Here is a 17,871-nt window from a genome sequence, read left to right as displayed (position 1 = left end):
GACACTGAGGGTTGCGATCCATTGCCGGTCACGAAAAAAGACAAAAAAAAAAAAAAACAACCATCTGAAGAAAATTTCAGTGTGAACAGCAAATATAAAAGTCACGAGTCAGCAAAGGGCATAGAATGTGGTTGAAATATAATGAATAAGGGGGTATGGGCATGAGATGTGGTAGAAGAGGGAGGCAGAGGCCAGGTCATGCTGAACTTTGTAAGACATGGGAAGGAGCTTGGATATTATGAGTACAATGGAAAACTATTGGAATTATTAAGTAAGGCAGTGACACTGTCCAATTTATATATATTAAAATTTAATGCCTCTGGTTCTTATGTGGAGAATAGATTGAAGAGCTGTAAGAGAGTAATTGGGAAGACCAGAATGGAAGTGATTGCTGTGGTCCAGTTGGGAAATGGCAATACCCTTGGCTACTGTATGCCAACAATGATGGAAAGACGATAGATCTGAGATATGCTTTGGAAATAGAAAAGGTGGGCTTTGGTGGATTAGTATGTGATTTGTGGGAGTGGAAACAGTCAAAGGTGGCATTTTGTAAAAGGATGACTGGGGTACCATTCACTGAATTGGGAAAGGCTGTGGGATTTTTGGGAAAGAAAAATAAAAAAAAATGGGTTTTGATATGTTTGTTTGAGATGCCTATGAGATACCCAAGTGTATAGGTCAAATAGGCAATTGGGTATATGATTCTGGAACTCACATGTTCTGGATCTCAGATATGAATTGAGGAATTCTCAGCGTTTGCACTGGAGATTAAGTCTGTGGAACTGGATGAGATCGAGGAGGAGAGCAAAAGGGACTGAAAAAAAGTTTCCATTGAAGTAGAAAGAAAATCCAGGATTTGTGGTGTTGAGAGGTGGAGCGAAGAGAATATTTCTAAAAGGGGACTGTCCACTGTATTGAATTAGGCTGAGAAATCAAAAAAGAGATTCAGAACGTCATTAAAGGAATTCCAGAGCTTGGAGATTCCTGGTGATTTTGAAAAGAGGAGTTTCAAGGATGTGATTGGGCTAGAAAGTGAGATGAAGGTAGAGAAGTTTGTTGTGAGGAAGGACAGGGAGATTTAGTAGTACCTGGAGGGGGTTGAAGGGTCGAGAGAGGTGATTGACTTTTTCCGTATCCACTCATCCGATGATGGACATTTGGGTTGATTCCAGCTCTTGGCTATTGTGACTTTTCTTTTAAAATGGGACATGGTAAAGCATGTTTGTATGCTTATGGGAATGATCCAGTAGAGGAAAGACTGATGATTCAAGACACAGGGGCAAAGGAAGGGGCAAAGGAAATGTGTGAGTAGAAAAGTAGGTGAGATCTGGAGAACTGAATTTGGTAAGAGCTGAGATGCATTTTCCATCATGACAGGAGAAAACAGTAAGAAACGAGTACAGATGCCCGTGGACCAGAGCCTTAGTGGTGCGAAGATGAATGATTCTCTGTGCAAGGACTGAACATTTGTATGGTCCATGAAGCATGCTGTCTATGAGGTTGGAGGTAGGATTGAGAGAAGTTGGAAAAAAGAGGATTGGATGTAAAATCAGAATCTTAGTGAGTGGGACAGAGTTTCCTTGGGGAAACACATAGTATGCCGGGCAGTGGTGGGTGCTTATTTGTGTTTTATAATAATAAACACAGGGGAAAGACAGCCCTGTTGAAGTGTTCTTCAGTGGTATTGATCTACTCAGAGGCAGGTATAAAACATGCAGATAAAGGATGGAGAGAGGGAGCAGCAGAGAAGAAGGTATTTGGAAGGGAATGGAGACCAGGATTGCCTCTAGTTCATAATGGCATCTGAGGTGTCCCTTTCTCTGGTGATACAGTCTCTCACCAAAGCTTGTGGCTTGGCAAGTAGATATTGAGTTGGATTTCAGTCTCCGCTTACCTGTTGAGGCAGTGAGACCTTTATAACGATATGCAGTGACCCTGGACCTGGAGCTTAGTATAGGAACGTAATGGATAAATGGCCTGTGCTTTAAATATGGGAGGATTTTGCATGGAAGATGGAAGAACAATTCCTTATTTCAACTCCTCACACTGAGGGATAAAGGATCTGAGAGGAAAAAGAAAAAACCTATTAAAAGTTTCCAGGAGAGGGCTGGCCGGTTAGCTCAGCTGGTTAGAGCGGTGCCTTCTAACACAAAGATCAAGGGCTCAGATCCCCACACCAGCCAACTGCCAAAAAAAAAAAAAAAAAACAACAACAAAAGTTCCCAGGGGAATTGACGGTCCTAGGGAAGCCAATTTCAATGAAGACATGGGAAGAGATTGCTCAGAGGAGACTGAAGGTACAGAGGAGTCTGCTGATCCTAGAGCAGGGGCTCTGGGCATGGTGGAAGAGGATTTAGGGCATGGATTGGGGCAGACTGGCGAAGATACAGAGTAGTATTGGAGGTACAGTCCATTATTGGTTGACTAATGATGAACAAATGTCTGGTAGCAACTTAGTTAGGATGTAGTAAGACAAATCCTGTCACAGAAATATCTCTGTGGTCTTGAATATTTATTTACTGGCAATGGCAACCCCAGGGAGTGCTGCTCCTTTGGGTTATTGTGGCATGAGGGGACGGTAGGGGAGGTGTGGTGATGGTGAGCTTCTTGACTGGTATAGCATTAGCAGCTTAAGACAGAGTCTCCTTAAGTCCCATGGAGTGAAAGAATCTTGGTGATGACCCAACCTCTCATGTACAGCAAGGATTGGTCACCAAAAGACCATAGATCATTGGGAATATCTGCAGTGACTAATTCTTCACTTCAACTGCATTTTCCCCACAGCATTCTTTAATATATTTTCCAGATAAATGCTATTTTATTTACGAAATAACAAAATTACCTTGTGAAGGTACCCATTGAAAAGCTTAAAGAATTGTTTCATTGTAGGTTTTCTACTTGCCACTCAAGCTATTGATGCTACCACTTTCTGCTCTAGAAGAAATAAATATATTTAAATCTCATGTCACTGTAAAGGTCACCCTGTAAGTACACAAGAATTTAGCAACACATATCTATGGGTTTCCTAATATGTTCTTTTCTATTAAAGTCTCAAAAAAATTTTCTTCTTATCTATTTGTGTTTAAACACTCTTTTGGCCAATTATAAGCACATGAACACTTGATTAAACAATATATCTTGTAGCTTAAAATATCAAGTATTATTTAACATCTTTAGACATTTTAGAAAGTCAGTTATGTGGGTGACCATGTTTTGTTATGTTACAAAATGACTATAGGCTATTTTATAGCATATCATAACTGCTTTTATTACAGAAATCTCTTTAAAAGCTAAGTTTACATTTAGAAAATCTTAGTTCCCTTTAATATAAACTATTATAAATCTGTCACCCATGGATGTCCATAAATCTTTTATGAGAAGCTATTTATATTTTCAGTCTGTACCATTTCTTGCGCTAAAGAATTCTAAAGTCTGTTACTTCTTCTGTTTGAAGTAGGAATTTTTATTTCTGCTAGTTACCCTTCTGCACTTCAATTGTTGTATCTTTTAGGTTTTCAGCTTACCCTTATTCTTGCGATTTATAGGATACAAAAGATTTTTGATAAATATTCTCTGCCTTTTTCTTCTAGCCACAAATTCCTAAACTTAAACTTAAAATAATTTCTTTTCCTGCAATAGTGCTCTTTCTCTTATATTCATTTTATATACATTTCTCAGGACTACCTCCAGCTCTGTTCTGATCTTTGCTGAAACCAGAACTATCAAATATAAAATCTGCACTGAGGATCGAAGACTAATGCAAGTTCAGTGCTAGATGTGATCTTAGAAATCTTTGACATTGATGCCTCTCAACCTTTCTGCTGTCTGCACACTGCTCGTCTGTTCCCATCAGCAGCATTTCATTTACATGCGGCGATTCTTAATGAAGCCAAATTTGAAGCTAGGGATGGGGGTGAGAATGGAGGAACTCTTCTACAGGTCTTAAAGTCTCTGTGATGGATTATGTAGTTTTAAAAGGACCCCTGGAGATTTCGAAGCAGGTCTTTTACTGATCTAGTCCAAGCTCCTCATTTTAAAGATGAAAAAAAAAAGTGAATTGGAGATTTGAAATGATTTACCCCAAGCCACACCTCTAGTAAATGGTGGAGGTGGTAGAATTAGGTCATTTTCTTCTGAGAACAGTGTACAAATGGCATTAAAAGTAATTTATTAGCCTGTGTGATAAAGTGTACATACATTTTACCGAGCCTCTAATTTCAGTGATTTTTTTTGCCCTATGATGCTTTGAAAGTGCATAAAAGATTCCAAATGGTGGAGGTGGTAGAATTAGGTCATTTTCTTCTGAGAACAGTGTACAAATGGCATTAAGAGTAATTTATTAGCCTGTGTGATAAAGTGTACATACATATTACCGAGCCTCTAATTTCAGTAATTATTTTTGCCCTATGATGCTTTGATAAATCATGTAAAATTCTTCGAAAGTGCATAAAAGATTCTTATAATATCTAGTGTACCATACTGTAGGCTTGGATCTAGTTAAAGAAAAAAGAAACTAAGGGGTAGAGGAATATAATTGAGCTATATTCTATTAGACATTTCGTATAAATTATATTAATTTCAGAAATCAGTACAAGTTAACATGCATACACTAACTTTGATTATAAATTTTAAAATGTGTATTCATTATAATACTATGAAGACAGTTTGGACTGCTGTAAGTAGAGTTTAGTTTTAAGTTCATTATTTTTATTAGTTGATTAAGTTCATGGTAAATAATTTGACACCAGATATATGTACATTTAAAAAAATTCTCCAGGATATTTATTATTAAGTTGCACATTTGCATGCTATAAGCAAAATTAATTTCCCAGTATTTCACCAAATTAATATACAAGGTAAGGGAAGATATTTTTTATTGTTTACTATATTTGATATCTTTATGGGCTTATACCTCTTTTTCTTCTTAAAATATTGCTGCAAGGGAGATATTATTCCTATTGTTGTATTAGATAATCCAAATAAGTACTTGTTGAGTTGCTACTGTATAAAGGCTCTGGGGGTAGCAGGTGCACTGACGATTCAGAAGCTTTGAACAGATGAGAAGACAGTCGCTTACAGTCACGATCAGAGATAATGAGGTCAGCAGAAAAATGGCCCCCAAAGATGAAAAGGTTATCATGGATTGTCTGGGTGGGCCCTGTCTCCTCCCATGATTCCTTAAAAGTGGAGGAAGAGACAGAGGAATGGGTCAGAGAGATTTGATGTGAGGACTTCACCTGCTGTTGCTGGCTTTGAAGGTGGACGAAGTGGCCATGAGCCAAGGAATGTGGTGGCCTCCAGAGGATGGAAAAGGCAAGGAAACAGTGCACCCCTAGAACCTCTAGAAATGCATGCAGTCCTGCCAACAACTAGGTTTTAGTCTAGTGAAGCCATGTGTCGGACTCTAACCTACAGAACTGTCAGATAATAAATTTGTGTTGCTTTAAGCCACTATGTGTGGTAATTTATTACAGCTGCAATGGAACACTAACAGCCATAGCAGGGGAACTCATGGGTGCATGAAAGAGACAGTGACCATTTGGAGGATTAGTAATTGGCTCATTTTTTTAGATAAATAATGCATGAGTCTTGGAGTAATGAGATGAATCTCGGGGAGGAGAGCAAGAGTCAGATCCTGGAGAACTTGCGTGCTGCGCAGAGTGTAGGGATGATGAAAACGGTGCTTGAGGAGATTAGGCAGCTTGCTCAAGCTTTCACAGCTAGTTAGTGGTGGAGACTTGTCTGCTTGATTTAAAAACCCATATTCTTTTGCTTATATAACCAACAAAGTAGACATCTCTTAAAAAAACAACTAAAAGGGCCGGCCCAGTGGCACACTGCTACAGTGCGCCGCTTGGGAAGCGCGGCGGCGCTCCTGCCGAGGGTTCAGATCCCACATACAGACTGGCCACTCACTGGCTGAGCGAGGTGCGGGAGCAACACCGAGGGTTGCGATCCCGTTGCCGGTCCTGGTGCGGTCCGGGAGTGGCTGAGCGAGGTGCGGGAGCAACACCGAGGGTTGCGATCCCGTTGCCGGTCCCGGTGCGGTCCGGGCGCGACACTGAGGGTTGTGATCCGTTGCCGGCCACGAAAAAAGACAAAAAAAAGGAAAAAAAAAAAAAAAAAACAACTAAAAGTTGTTTCTTTTGCAGCTTTCTATAAAGTGAATGTTTTAAAAGTAGTATCTCTTTCCCCACTGATGACCAGCAGACAATTTGACAGAAACTGCCCTACTTTTGGGTTCAGAATGTTCCGTTGGTCACCACTTTGCAGCTTTCTATAAAGTGAATGTTTTAAAAGTAGTATCTCTTTCCCCACTGATGACCAGTAGACAATTTGACAGAAACTGCCCTACTTTTGGGTTCAGAATGTTCCGTTGGTCACCACAGTGTGCTGCTGGTCTTACTCCACCCACTGGAATATTGTCTGAGGCCAGGTGCTTATGATCCTCTTAGCTCACTTTTCCTTTGGAGCAGACTTTAGGTTTCTACCTCCTGTAGATGTAATGTAAATGTCTCTCCTGCGTAGGAAATCCTCTGTCTTCACCCTTAGGATTCTTAGACATTTGCATCCTTTTCCGCAGTCTGGGCATTCTCAGGTTTAATAGCACCAAACTGCAGTGATCTACTTTACATTAGCTGTTGCCACATAGCCTATTGTGTATGTATGTGAATATTCTTAAATAATAAAGCCTTCTGATTATGGAAAATGCAAGTGTCTGGCTTTACTAAATTTTATAATTATTAAATGTTATATATTTAGTGTTCTTAAAGTAAGAATTGTCTGTTCATGGTGGGTTAATAGCTCGTGCACACTCCTGTAACTCTGCTTTCTAGTACCTTTTTGGCACAGCCTTTACATGGTTATTCTTAATATTTTTTTCTGTAGATGTTTTAAAAATTGAAAATATGGGCAAGGTTCAAGGGAGGATAAAACACCACCACCACCAATCACCCAAATTCTGCTGGGTAATTTCTAAATTTTAAAAACTAAAGAAATGTATGCATATGATTACAAACAAATTTTTTTTTTAAGTACTGAAAGGTTTATAAAAAAATCTACTTGTTCTCTCTCTACTCACCACAATCCCCCTCCCTAGGGGCAAACTACTCCTGTGTTTTTAGCTTCTCCTTATGTCATTTTTATATTTCTACATTCTAAAGAAAATGTTTATGCCATACTTTTTCAATTCATCAATATTAGGCATTGTCTACTGAAATCCTTCTTAGGTAAGTATAAAGGAAATAGCTTTCTTATGCCACTGTTCTTTTCCCTTCTTCATCATTGAATTTTTAGATAGATATTCAGTGTTGACATTGTTATTGCCTGTCCAAACATTATTAACAGCCAAGTACTGAAGTTTACTATACTTTTGTCTCCTCTCTGTTTTCCTGAAATTAATAATTGTGTTGTTTTTATGTGCCTGGTTTTCTTTGCACCTATCGCTCATTATTCCCACATTTCCCAGTGGCCTGACAGTACAATTTTCCACAAAGTCAATCACATTAAGCCGCCCATCACTTCTAATATTGTTTCTTGGGGCCATCTCTTCTGGAGACATGCTTTCTAGGCCTGCTGCGCAGCCATTGTACTGGGCATTTTCTTTGCTTTTCTTCTAGTTTGAAATCCCTATTTCCTGGATCTCATTTTTTTTGTTGGTGTTGTTTTGTTTTCCTTTTTTGAGTTATTTCCTCATTTTGTTTGAGTGTATCCCTTGTAAGTTTTGTCAAATGAAAACCAGAATTTCAGATTGTTCAGAATGGTGATGACAGCGTTCATCTGCTCCAGGTGGAATTCACACCTTCTTTTCTGAAATTTCCTTTCACCATTAGCAGGACAGCCCTTAGCTTCTCCCTGTGCTGGATCTCTTGTTTTTATGCTTCTTACATCTTCCTCCTCAACTTGCAAACTGAATTCTGTGCAGGACACCTCCCAGGAGCTTCTTGAAAAATGGTGTGTGGGAGCTAGTTTTAAAGGCATATTATGGATAGATTATCATTATTCTATAAACACTTAATATAATACTGTAAAGTTTGATTGTCCATTGTCTTCCAAATATTATTAAATAAGATTAAAAAACCAGCTTGTATTGATCTGAATTGTTTAAAATATGTAAAATAAGCCTTTTAAATTATTTTTATCTTAAATAGTTCTTCGGATTTTACTTTTTCCTGGAATTTATTTAGTCACTGATTATATGAATATTTACTGATATTGCTTTTCGAGTGTCAGGCATTATGCAAGGGAATTGACATAAAACATATGGGGAAATAACATATAATTATGAGATGTAAATGTAGTCATAATTGTTTTATGATATGGGTATGATTTTGTTAATACTTATATGTCTCTCTCCCTTTCACTCTTCTCACAATGTACATGACTCCTCTGTTAAGGATTATTCAAGGCGCACATATAAATAAATCTCTTATTTAAGTTACATTCAGTGACTTAAAGAATAGTTCCTTTAAGCCTGCCTGTTAATTTTTTCTTTACAGTGTGCATGATGTGGCATGTCACACAAAGTAATGGAGCTGTGCCTGTCATGTTGTTACTTTCAGTATTGCTGACAGGCAGAGTGCTTTGGAGGCTGAGCTGAGGACAGTGCAGGCCTCTCGCAGAGATCTGGAGAACTTCCTAAAGTGGATCCAAGAAGCAGAAACCACAGTGAATGTGCTCGCGGATGCCTCTCAGCGGGAAAATGCTCTTCAGGACAGTATCTTGGCCAGGGAACTCAAAAAGCAGATGCAGGTAAGTTTGTGGGAAACTACAACCGGTGTTTTTTATTTGAGCTGCTCTTTTGATCCATCTACATGCAAATCTATTACTACTAAAACGTGAGGTTGTCACCTTACTCTGTTATGAAATCCATGCTCCCTGGTGAATAATTGGTTTCTGGAAATAAGATCTGTAAAATACTTCGACTTACTATTATAGGGGAAAAATCCCCACTTTGTTTTATGGAAGTAATAATTGTCTATTTAGAGTTAGAGGCTCATAGCTATGCTGTTTTCTGTCATTTTAAGCCCTATTACAGTTAGCTTTATTGAATCCTAAATTATAAGAGCATTTTCCCTTAATATGAGTTGTTTCTTTCCCCATTTATTATGCATAGTTAATATAAAAGCTGCAAAAATTCTATGGCTTAGTTTACAACTAAGAATATTAGGCTTGAAGGTATCACTTTTATGTCTTTGGCTTGATAACTATGATTGTATATGCAGTTGGAGGTTCAAATTTTTTTTTACATGAATATGCTAATATAAAATCTTTCCTTTATAAAAGTTTATGAGGATTCTCATGAAGCATGTCTGAGCTTTTTTCTGCCCCAGTACTACTGCTTTAGTGCCCTGGAACCTCTCGTTTTCTCTGTGTAGACTGACCTATTCTTGCCAATCAGAGAGGCCTTCTCACTTCGAACTTAGTTCAAAATCTATTTCAATTGGGAAGTCTCCTTGTCTACTGCAATTTCACATCTGAATACTTCTTCATGCCATGTCATTCTCACGTCAGTTTGACAATTATTATTTCTGATATGATTGTGAGCACATATTCTATTGTCGTTTGATGCATGTCTTTACCTGTCCCTGTTGATCACAAGGTTCTTCAAGGACAAAGATCATGTTATTCCATATTGTCGCCTTCACAGTGGTCTGTGTGCAAATTCTAAGTAAATTCTCCCCTTGGACCCTGACTTCACCATTATGAAATTAGTGTCAATAGCCTTTTTTGAATTCATTCTTAGAAACTCTTTTCTGGGCCGACCCCGTGGCTCACTCGGGAGAGTGCGGTGCTGGGAGCGCCGAGGCCGCAGGTTCGGATCCTATATAGGGATGGCCAGTGCGCTCACTGGCTGAGCACGGTGCGGGTGACACCAAGCCAAGGGTTCCGATCCCCTTACTGGTCACAAAAAAAAAAAAAGAAACTCTTCTGTTGATACGTCAAAAAGAGACAGTATTGTAAAATGTCAGCAGATTTGTGGATTTGGTTAAAGGGTATAGAGGCTTTCTTTGAACTGCTTTCATTCTTACAGTTTTGCTCTAAGTTTGAAATTATTTTCATTAAAAAGTTACAAAATTTTTTAAAAGGACCTTTTTGGAATAGGCTTTTGTATAACTTGTTTCCATGTGTAAAGACTCTTATGTTGTTTTACTGTTGAGTTCTTAAGATTAATTTAATGAAAATTTCTGTTTACTTACATTACATCTTATTTCTTATTCACTGCACAATTCATTTGTGGCTTGGTAACGCGTGTGACCAGGGAAGTATCAAAGTTAAATCTCTTCTTTTGTCTCACCTTCTGGAGTCTCATGAGGTCAACATAAATGATAATTGATAAAATTTTTAGCAATCATCTGGATTTTAGAGGGTTATAGAGGTCTGTAAATGTGGGTAGATGCTAGAATATTTTACTTTTTATGATTTAAATAACTATAAGTTTGGCCTAAACATGCTCATGGATACTTAATTTATGTAATGGTGTTAATTTCAACCAGTATCTAGGCTATTCACTTGAGTAGGTAACAGTTTACAGACAATGAGTAAAGTAGGCTTGAAATGAAACTTGATAGTGAACACCAGCAAAACACAGGCTTGTTGGAAAGTTTAATGATGCGTTTCTACACATTTTATCTTAGGAGATATTCTTAACATAGCCAAAACTCCTCTCAATATTTAATGAATATTTAAACTGTGGAAGAAATATATGTAAATAGAAATATTTAAAATCTTCCTGAATGGGACTGGCTGGTTAGCTCAGTTGGTTATAGCAGGATGTTATAACACCAAGGTCAGGGGATCGGATCCCTGTTCTGGCCAGATGCCAAAAAAAAATATCTTTCTAGATAAAAATAAGCACAGGGTTACTTATCTATGGCAAACAGCATCAAGAACGAAAGGTTGCTGATTAAAATACTAAAGTATGTTATAACGTGTAGTAATAATTGCTTCTCAAAAATAATTTAATGTTGCTAAAATAGTCTCTTTTGGCTCATAGCATGTATTAAAGAGGGCATTTATTAACAGCCCACTAAAATATCTTTGTTTATCTAAGGATAAACACGTGCATTTATTTCTCAGCCAGTGAGCGGGAACCAGTCTCCACATGGGATCCGAACCCTCAGTGGGAGCGCCGCCATGCTCCCAAGCGGTGCACTCTCCAGTGTGCCACCGGGCTGGCCCAGCAAATTCTATTTTGACTAAGTTGAAATGAAGCATTTGAGTGACATCCAGGAGAAGTCTGGTATGAGTTGTGACTATGAATCTGTATTGAGATGAGATAATTTGGCCAAAGATGCAGAATATTTACTTTATTTTATTATTATATTATATTATATTTTCTTTTTTTGAATGAAAGCCTGTTGAATTAGATGACTTACCAACCAGTTTATTATTCTTAATTTTCATGCCCACTTTCTAGGATATTATAACTATTTAAATTATATTTTTAAATTTAAGCTTTACATCTTAGCAGTACCAATTAACTGAGATGCTCTGATTCTTTCCTGGGTAGAATCCTGAAGCCTTGCTGCCTTTCTGGAGTGGTATTATAATTGGTGGCTGTATTTGCTCTCTAACAATTTGTCTTTTAGGATTATTATATTTTCATCTATTGTGTTCACTTTTAGCTAATTTTCATCCTCTTGTTCCACTGATGTAGACTTTGTAGATTGTTTCAGATCCTCCCTTGTACCCAGCTCCGTAGCAGACATTTGCAGGAACTTCACCTGCTGGTTCTGGGCAGGAATTATAACTTCATAGTTTTTATAATGACTTCATTGGCATATAATTCACATATTCTACAGTTCATTAATTTAAAATTTGCAATTTGATTGTGTAGTATATTCACAGAGTTGTCCAACTATCACCACAATCAAATTAGAACAGTCTCATCACCTCAAAAAGAAACCTCAATCCCCCATTCCCAAACCCCAAACCCTTCATAGTGAATATAAACAATCACTAATCTGTTTCTATTTCCCTAATAACCTAACATTTTAAATGATGTGAATTGACTACTTCCTCTGCTTCTGGCTTTATACAGGTATTTTGACATTGTTAGTCTCACCAGAGGGAGGCAGTATAGATTCTCAGTACAGACCTGCAGAAGTAAAAATACACAAAAGACTGCTTGGTAAACACAACCCCGTAAGACCCAAGACAGGACTTATCAATGTCGTGATAACACGAAGGACTGAGAAGTGAAAGAGGAAAAACAAATGCTTGAAAATATTGCATTTCTTTTAAAGAATCACAACAACGTGAGAGAGAGGGGAAGCTGCAGCATTACCCAGATTAGTAGTTTGAGGAGGACACGTTAATGAGAAACATCTGGCTTCTATTTCTGGCTGTGCTCTTTGCCCCAGTCATTTAATCATTCTGCTCATCTCCAAACAGTACTTTACCCCGATTGATATTTGTAATGGCATTCAAGCTGCGGTAGAAACTGTGTCTCAAATATGTTACATACCTGTAAAACCAAATATTCTGTACTGGGTCTTTATATGATACAATTGTGTTGTTACATTTCCTATTCATAAAATTAAAACCTCTATGGCAAATAAGGAGAAATGTGGTCATTTGGAATGTTCAGTAGTCAATTACAGACTTTTTTTCTAGGTTAACTTTAAAATTAGATGAGTCCCAACCTATTCGATTTCTAGTGGCTTTCCTTCCAGGCAGGCGTATGAGAGACCACTGGACAACTGTGCTTTTGAGGTATCTTAGGTAAAGACACATACCCCTTGTAGGTATTTTTTGGATTTCTAGTGGCTTTCCTTCCAGGCAGGCGTATGAGAGACCACTGGACAACTGTGCTTTTGGGGTATCTTAGGTAAAGACACATACCCCTTGTAGGTATTTTTTGTTTTGTTTTGTTTTATTTTAGATGATCTTGTACTGAGACCTGTCTGGGGGTGGTGATTTATTAGTACTTATGTATGGGCTGCTATCATTAGAATCAGGTACCCTTTTGCTCTTCTCAAGATTTACAACCGGTTCTATTACTTACTTATTCCACAGAGCACAACCAGAGCTGCATTTAGTCGGGCGGTGAATGCATCCCCCTTTAGAGTGAGAGAGTGGAATGCCACTCTATCTCTTAATATAAACCAGCTCCCAGGCATGCCCCGTGGTGGTGGCGATAGGTTGGATCTCTGTTCCCGGGAGATGTCTGCTTTATATCTGCAGCTTGAATGTTTCACTTAATATCCTCTTTGGCTACTGAGTGCACTCCTCCCCGGCAGCCGGCAGTGCCTGGCTGCTCGACAACTTGCTTCATTTCTGGCTATGCCGGGCTGAGCAAGTACTGGCTGGGAGCATTTGCTGGGGGCTTTCTGTGTGGCGTTTGGCTGGCTGTGCTTTTTAAATTGAGAAGTTGAAGGAATACTAGCCTCCTTTTCCCTAGAACCTAAACCCCTGTATCTTTCAAATGCATTCCTGGAAACGAGCATGCTCAGAGAACTGGCAAATCATTGTCCAGTGACCGGGAGGAAATGATCCTTGCTCTTCATTTATAATGCAAATTCTGAGGTGTCTCCAGAAGTGTGGTAAACTTAAAATGATGGCTGTGGTGAGATCGTCTCTGCAGAAAGTTGTGGTTTTGTTGCATCGTTTACAAAGGATGGCAGTTTCTTCTCCTCGGTATCAGAAGCTCTGTAAGGTAATTGAGTGATTGAAAATAAGGATCTCCGTGCCTGACAATTCTGTTTCTCAGGCTCTAAAAACTAATCTTTCAGGTTCTTATCAAGGAAAGATTCCCTTTCATAGTAACTGATTGTAAAAGCTGTTAAAGTGAATTGCTTAATTAAATTTTGCTTAAGAGTCTGAAACAAGTACTGTTTTAGTATATAGTTTATTTTGCAATTGATGTAACCTTGTCTTCTGAGATGGGCTAGTGAACTGTTTGGAGAAAATATGGCAAAACTACATTGATTAAGACCTGTTACCTCTGTGGCACTTTGCAGTGTCTTAATATTGAATGGCATATTAATGTTATGTAAATTTCAGTAAAATTAAAAGAGTTTAAAATAATCTTGCAGTAGCTTTCTTAGAGCTGTCCATCTTTTTACAGCTAATTGCTTTTTCAATTTAAAAAATTAAAGCATTAAAAAAACTATCAGACTTAATCTCATCATTAAACATTCCCTATATCCTTGAATCTCCATATATTACAGTTACACTTGAACTTAATTTCATTTGGACAGGTGGATTAAGTAGACTTTCAGGAGGCAACTTGTTTGACAGTTGCAAATTTCTAATACTACGTCATCCTTACCATAAACCATTGAGTCAGCTGTTATATTTTTTTAAGTTTGATATTATATTTTTTGATCATTGTTTGTCTTATTCAAACTCTTTTCATACCATCTCATTACTTTTGTCAAAAATTAAGAGGGAATTATAATATAACAAGAGGTTTGAACAGCACCGCAGTGTCCTTTTCTTCCTACCTATCATGCTGTTAGTACCATCCTCAAGAATGTATCTGTTGCTCTGTTAGCTGCCCAAACCCATTTGTAATTGAAAAACCTGCATCTAAGACAGTATCATTTTTCTGATGATAGTAAATGTAATGTGTCCAATCACCTATGTGCTTATATGGCATCAGACTGGGAGGGAAGCAGTGTTCTGTTAACCATATCATATCATATTGTTATTTCTTACTGTGTGGCCAATTAAATGTATTTCTGTCTGGAAACTTTTTTCCAAAAAGTTTTAGAAGACAGATTAAGGTTGTTGGTAGTATTTCTTTGCAGAAATACTTAGAAGTGTTTTCATTTGCATAAGAAGTTAATTAAAACTTAATACAACTTTTAATTCAGTTGTGAAAATTTATAAACCTAATTATTTCAATGTGTTGTTTTGAACCACTACAAAGAGTAAATTTATTCTGGCAAAACATTTATGTTTTTCATGAAAAGGCAATTTTGATAATAGAGAAGAAAAGCTCATTCACTAGTGCATGTTTTATTATTTTTTGACTATAAAAATATTATTTTTAAATACTGGGTCATTTTTCTGATCCATTTGTGTGTCTATATATATATATATATATATATATATATATATATATATATACTTTCACAAAACCAGATATTTTTTCTCAAGTCATGTGACCAAGGAATTAAATTAGTCTGAGGTATGAAGCAGTAGAAGTCAAGTACTGGAGAAAGTTGCTAATTAGTTTCATAATTACACCCCAAATAAGCACAAATTAAGTTACATCAATAACTTAACCTCCCGTCTGAAGTACTCTTTGGGAAGACTTCTTGAGATTTATAATTCCCTAAAGATTCCATTAAAATTTAAATCTTTAGAATAAATGTTACTTTTTCCTTTTAGAAAATTAAAATTTGTATTATTTGCAATTGGAATGTCATCTTTCACATATTATTTTCACATAGGCAAAATTAACAACTGCCCAGATAATGCAATGAGAAATATACAATTCCAGTACTTTCCAGCAGGTGTCAATATAAGGCAATGATATATGAGATTTTGGCTAAAGAACTGGGAATCCAGATTAAGAAGTGACACAATTACTATGAAATAAATGAGCTAGTAGCAGATATATTTTATTTGCCTGGTTATATTTTGAAAACTAATCTTAGTTATTTAACTATATTAATTCGCATTATATGAATAAAAGTTTTAGGTGCAGAATTAAGTATTAACAGTTGCCATCTCAAATATTGACGTCTATACCAATGTAAAATACTTAATTGTTTTTTAATTATCAGTAGTCAGTGTGTAGTTCTTAAAAGGTTAAATAGGATTAGTAATTATTTGCTTTAAGACACTGTAAGTTTTCTTCCCCTTAAATTGTGAATGCTGTTATGACTTTATTTCTCCTTATACCTCCCACAGTCTCTAAATTTAGTTTCTTGAGAAGGAAATGCTGTAAGTTTCAGTGTTTCTCCATAAAAATATAGAGGCAGTCTATTGTAAATACACTTAGAGACTGAAATGAATGAGAAAAAAATGTTACACAATCTAAGAGAAACTTGACTACTTTAAACTTATACTGGCATTTTGAACCAGTATCTGTTAATATTTTTATCTTCTTTCTAATTCCTCTTTAAGGTCTCTCTTTTTATGTATTTTATCGGATTTCAGTCTTTATCAGAATTTCCCTCAGTGGAACCTCATCTTTCTTTGCTTATTTTGATATTTATTGTTTGTCAGAAAATAGTTTATGTGTTACACAAGTGGAAATTTGTGTAGAATATTCACATTTTGTGTTTTTTCCTGCATGTTTCAAGGAAGGGGGAGAATAAAAAGAGGCACTTGGGGAATTCACAGCTCCCAGAATTAAAATATATTTTTCCTCCTCTCAACCTATTTACACATTCACTTGTGTTTTCGCCTTTAAAAATGCTTCTTCCTGGTTATACATCCCATAAAATTTGAGCAGGAGGCTGAGACATAAGTGCTGCTTACTTGGAGATACAATTAGCAGCATTAAAATTGCCCTGATGACCTAAAATCACCTTACACTGGATGCTAATTTTTCCAGATTTGGTTTTGATTGCGTAGTTCTTTTAAAATATTAATGAGTATAAAAAATTAGTTTTCATCTAATAGAGCACAGTAAAAGCTGAATGTAAATGGTTTAAAAATAATATTGACATTAATTTGTTTTCATTGTTGTGTGATTTTTTGGGGGTGTTTTAAATCATTAAATTTTTGGATTAAAAGCTGACCGAGTTTATGTTGAGTCAGTAAGAGATTTTATGTCCTTTTTTTCTTAGTGCCAGTTTTCATAAAATGTTTAATAATTGAAGACCTGGTAAAAGCTGGTTCTTGTAAAGTAGATTGGGATATGAACCATTAAATAAAAATGAGAAAAATTTAAAAATAGTGTCGTAAATTGAGTTTTTCATGACTTAAGCATTTAAAAATTTTTGATTTAAGTAATATAACTTCTATTTGCCTACATATATGTATGTCAATCACTTTAGCTTAACTGGTTTTAATTTTCTCCTAACTTTTTCTATCATGTAGTTCTACCAGTAGAAATATTTTAAACATATCGTTATATATATCTATGTTTATTTAAAAATTATATGCATATGCCTTTGTAAAATCATATATTAAATATCAGTAGAGTGTAATTTTGTTACTACTTTGTGCTATTGTCTTCTTGCACACCAGTTGATTGTCTTTTTCTTTCTGTTTGGTATACACATACTATTTTGGTGACCGCTGGTTTACACAGAGTGAAATTTTGGCTACTCTTCGCCTAGCCTTCTGGGGGTCACAGGCTTTCAGAATGGTGCTTATCTCAAAGTCATCCCTGAAACACTGTGTCTTCTGTAATATCAGAACAGCTGCCTCTGAGGACTCTGAAAAATAGAGAAAAGCCAGAAGATTCTAAGCAGCAAGTCTTAACTGACTGTTGATGTCTACAAAAGGCTTGCTCTGTGTGTATGTGTGTGTGTTGTGTGTGTGTGTTTTCACATGTGGAGAATATAGAATTATGTGGATGTTTGTAGTGCCCAGGAGTAACAGTATATGACCACAAAGGCACATCAGTCTGTCAACAGATTTTCAGATTCACTGGTGAGGTAAGTTCACACACCCTTTTTCATTTACATGTGTAAGCTCCCTTTATTTAGAGGTAGTGAAGGCTGAAAATGCAATTTTGGGAAGTCATTGAATGGAATGGTGTATATTGCACTAGTTAAATTTTACATTTTTTTATTCTCAAACATTGCCCCATTTTTTTTTTTTCATGTGGAAAACTCTGCTATCCTTGAACAATTAAATCCTCAAGTGTTCCAGGGCAATGGGGCTTTCCTCTGTTGTGATTTGAATGTTAAGATGTATGTATTTTAAGATCAGCTCCTGGACTCCCTGTTTTTCTTGATA

General features: G+C 36.7%; 1 protein-coding gene across 1 annotated transcript in view; it reads left to right on the top strand.

Moving 5' to 3' along the window:
- UTRN (utrophin) overlaps nucleotides 1-17,871 on the top strand; it is a 288,470-nt gene that overhangs the window by 199,998 nt on the left and 70,601 nt on the right. Inside the window, exon 50 of the mRNA XM_008581386.1 lies at nucleotides 8,562-8,751. Within this exon, the coding sequence (XP_008579608.1) occupies nucleotides 8,562-8,751 (190 nt within the window). The remainder of the gene's footprint in view (nucleotides 1-8,561; nucleotides 8,752-17,871) is intronic.

The sequence above is a fragment of the Galeopterus variegatus genome, unplaced genomic scaffold, assembly GCF_000696425.1.
Source record: "Galeopterus variegatus unplaced genomic scaffold, G_variegatus-3.0.2 Scaffold2342, whole genome shotgun sequence".
In the NCBI taxonomy this organism is placed as follows: Eukaryota; Metazoa; Chordata; class Mammalia; order Dermoptera; family Cynocephalidae; genus Galeopterus; species Galeopterus variegatus.
The sequence above is the reverse complement of the archived record's forward strand: the minus strand, read 5'-3'. Positions and strand labels throughout refer to the sequence as shown.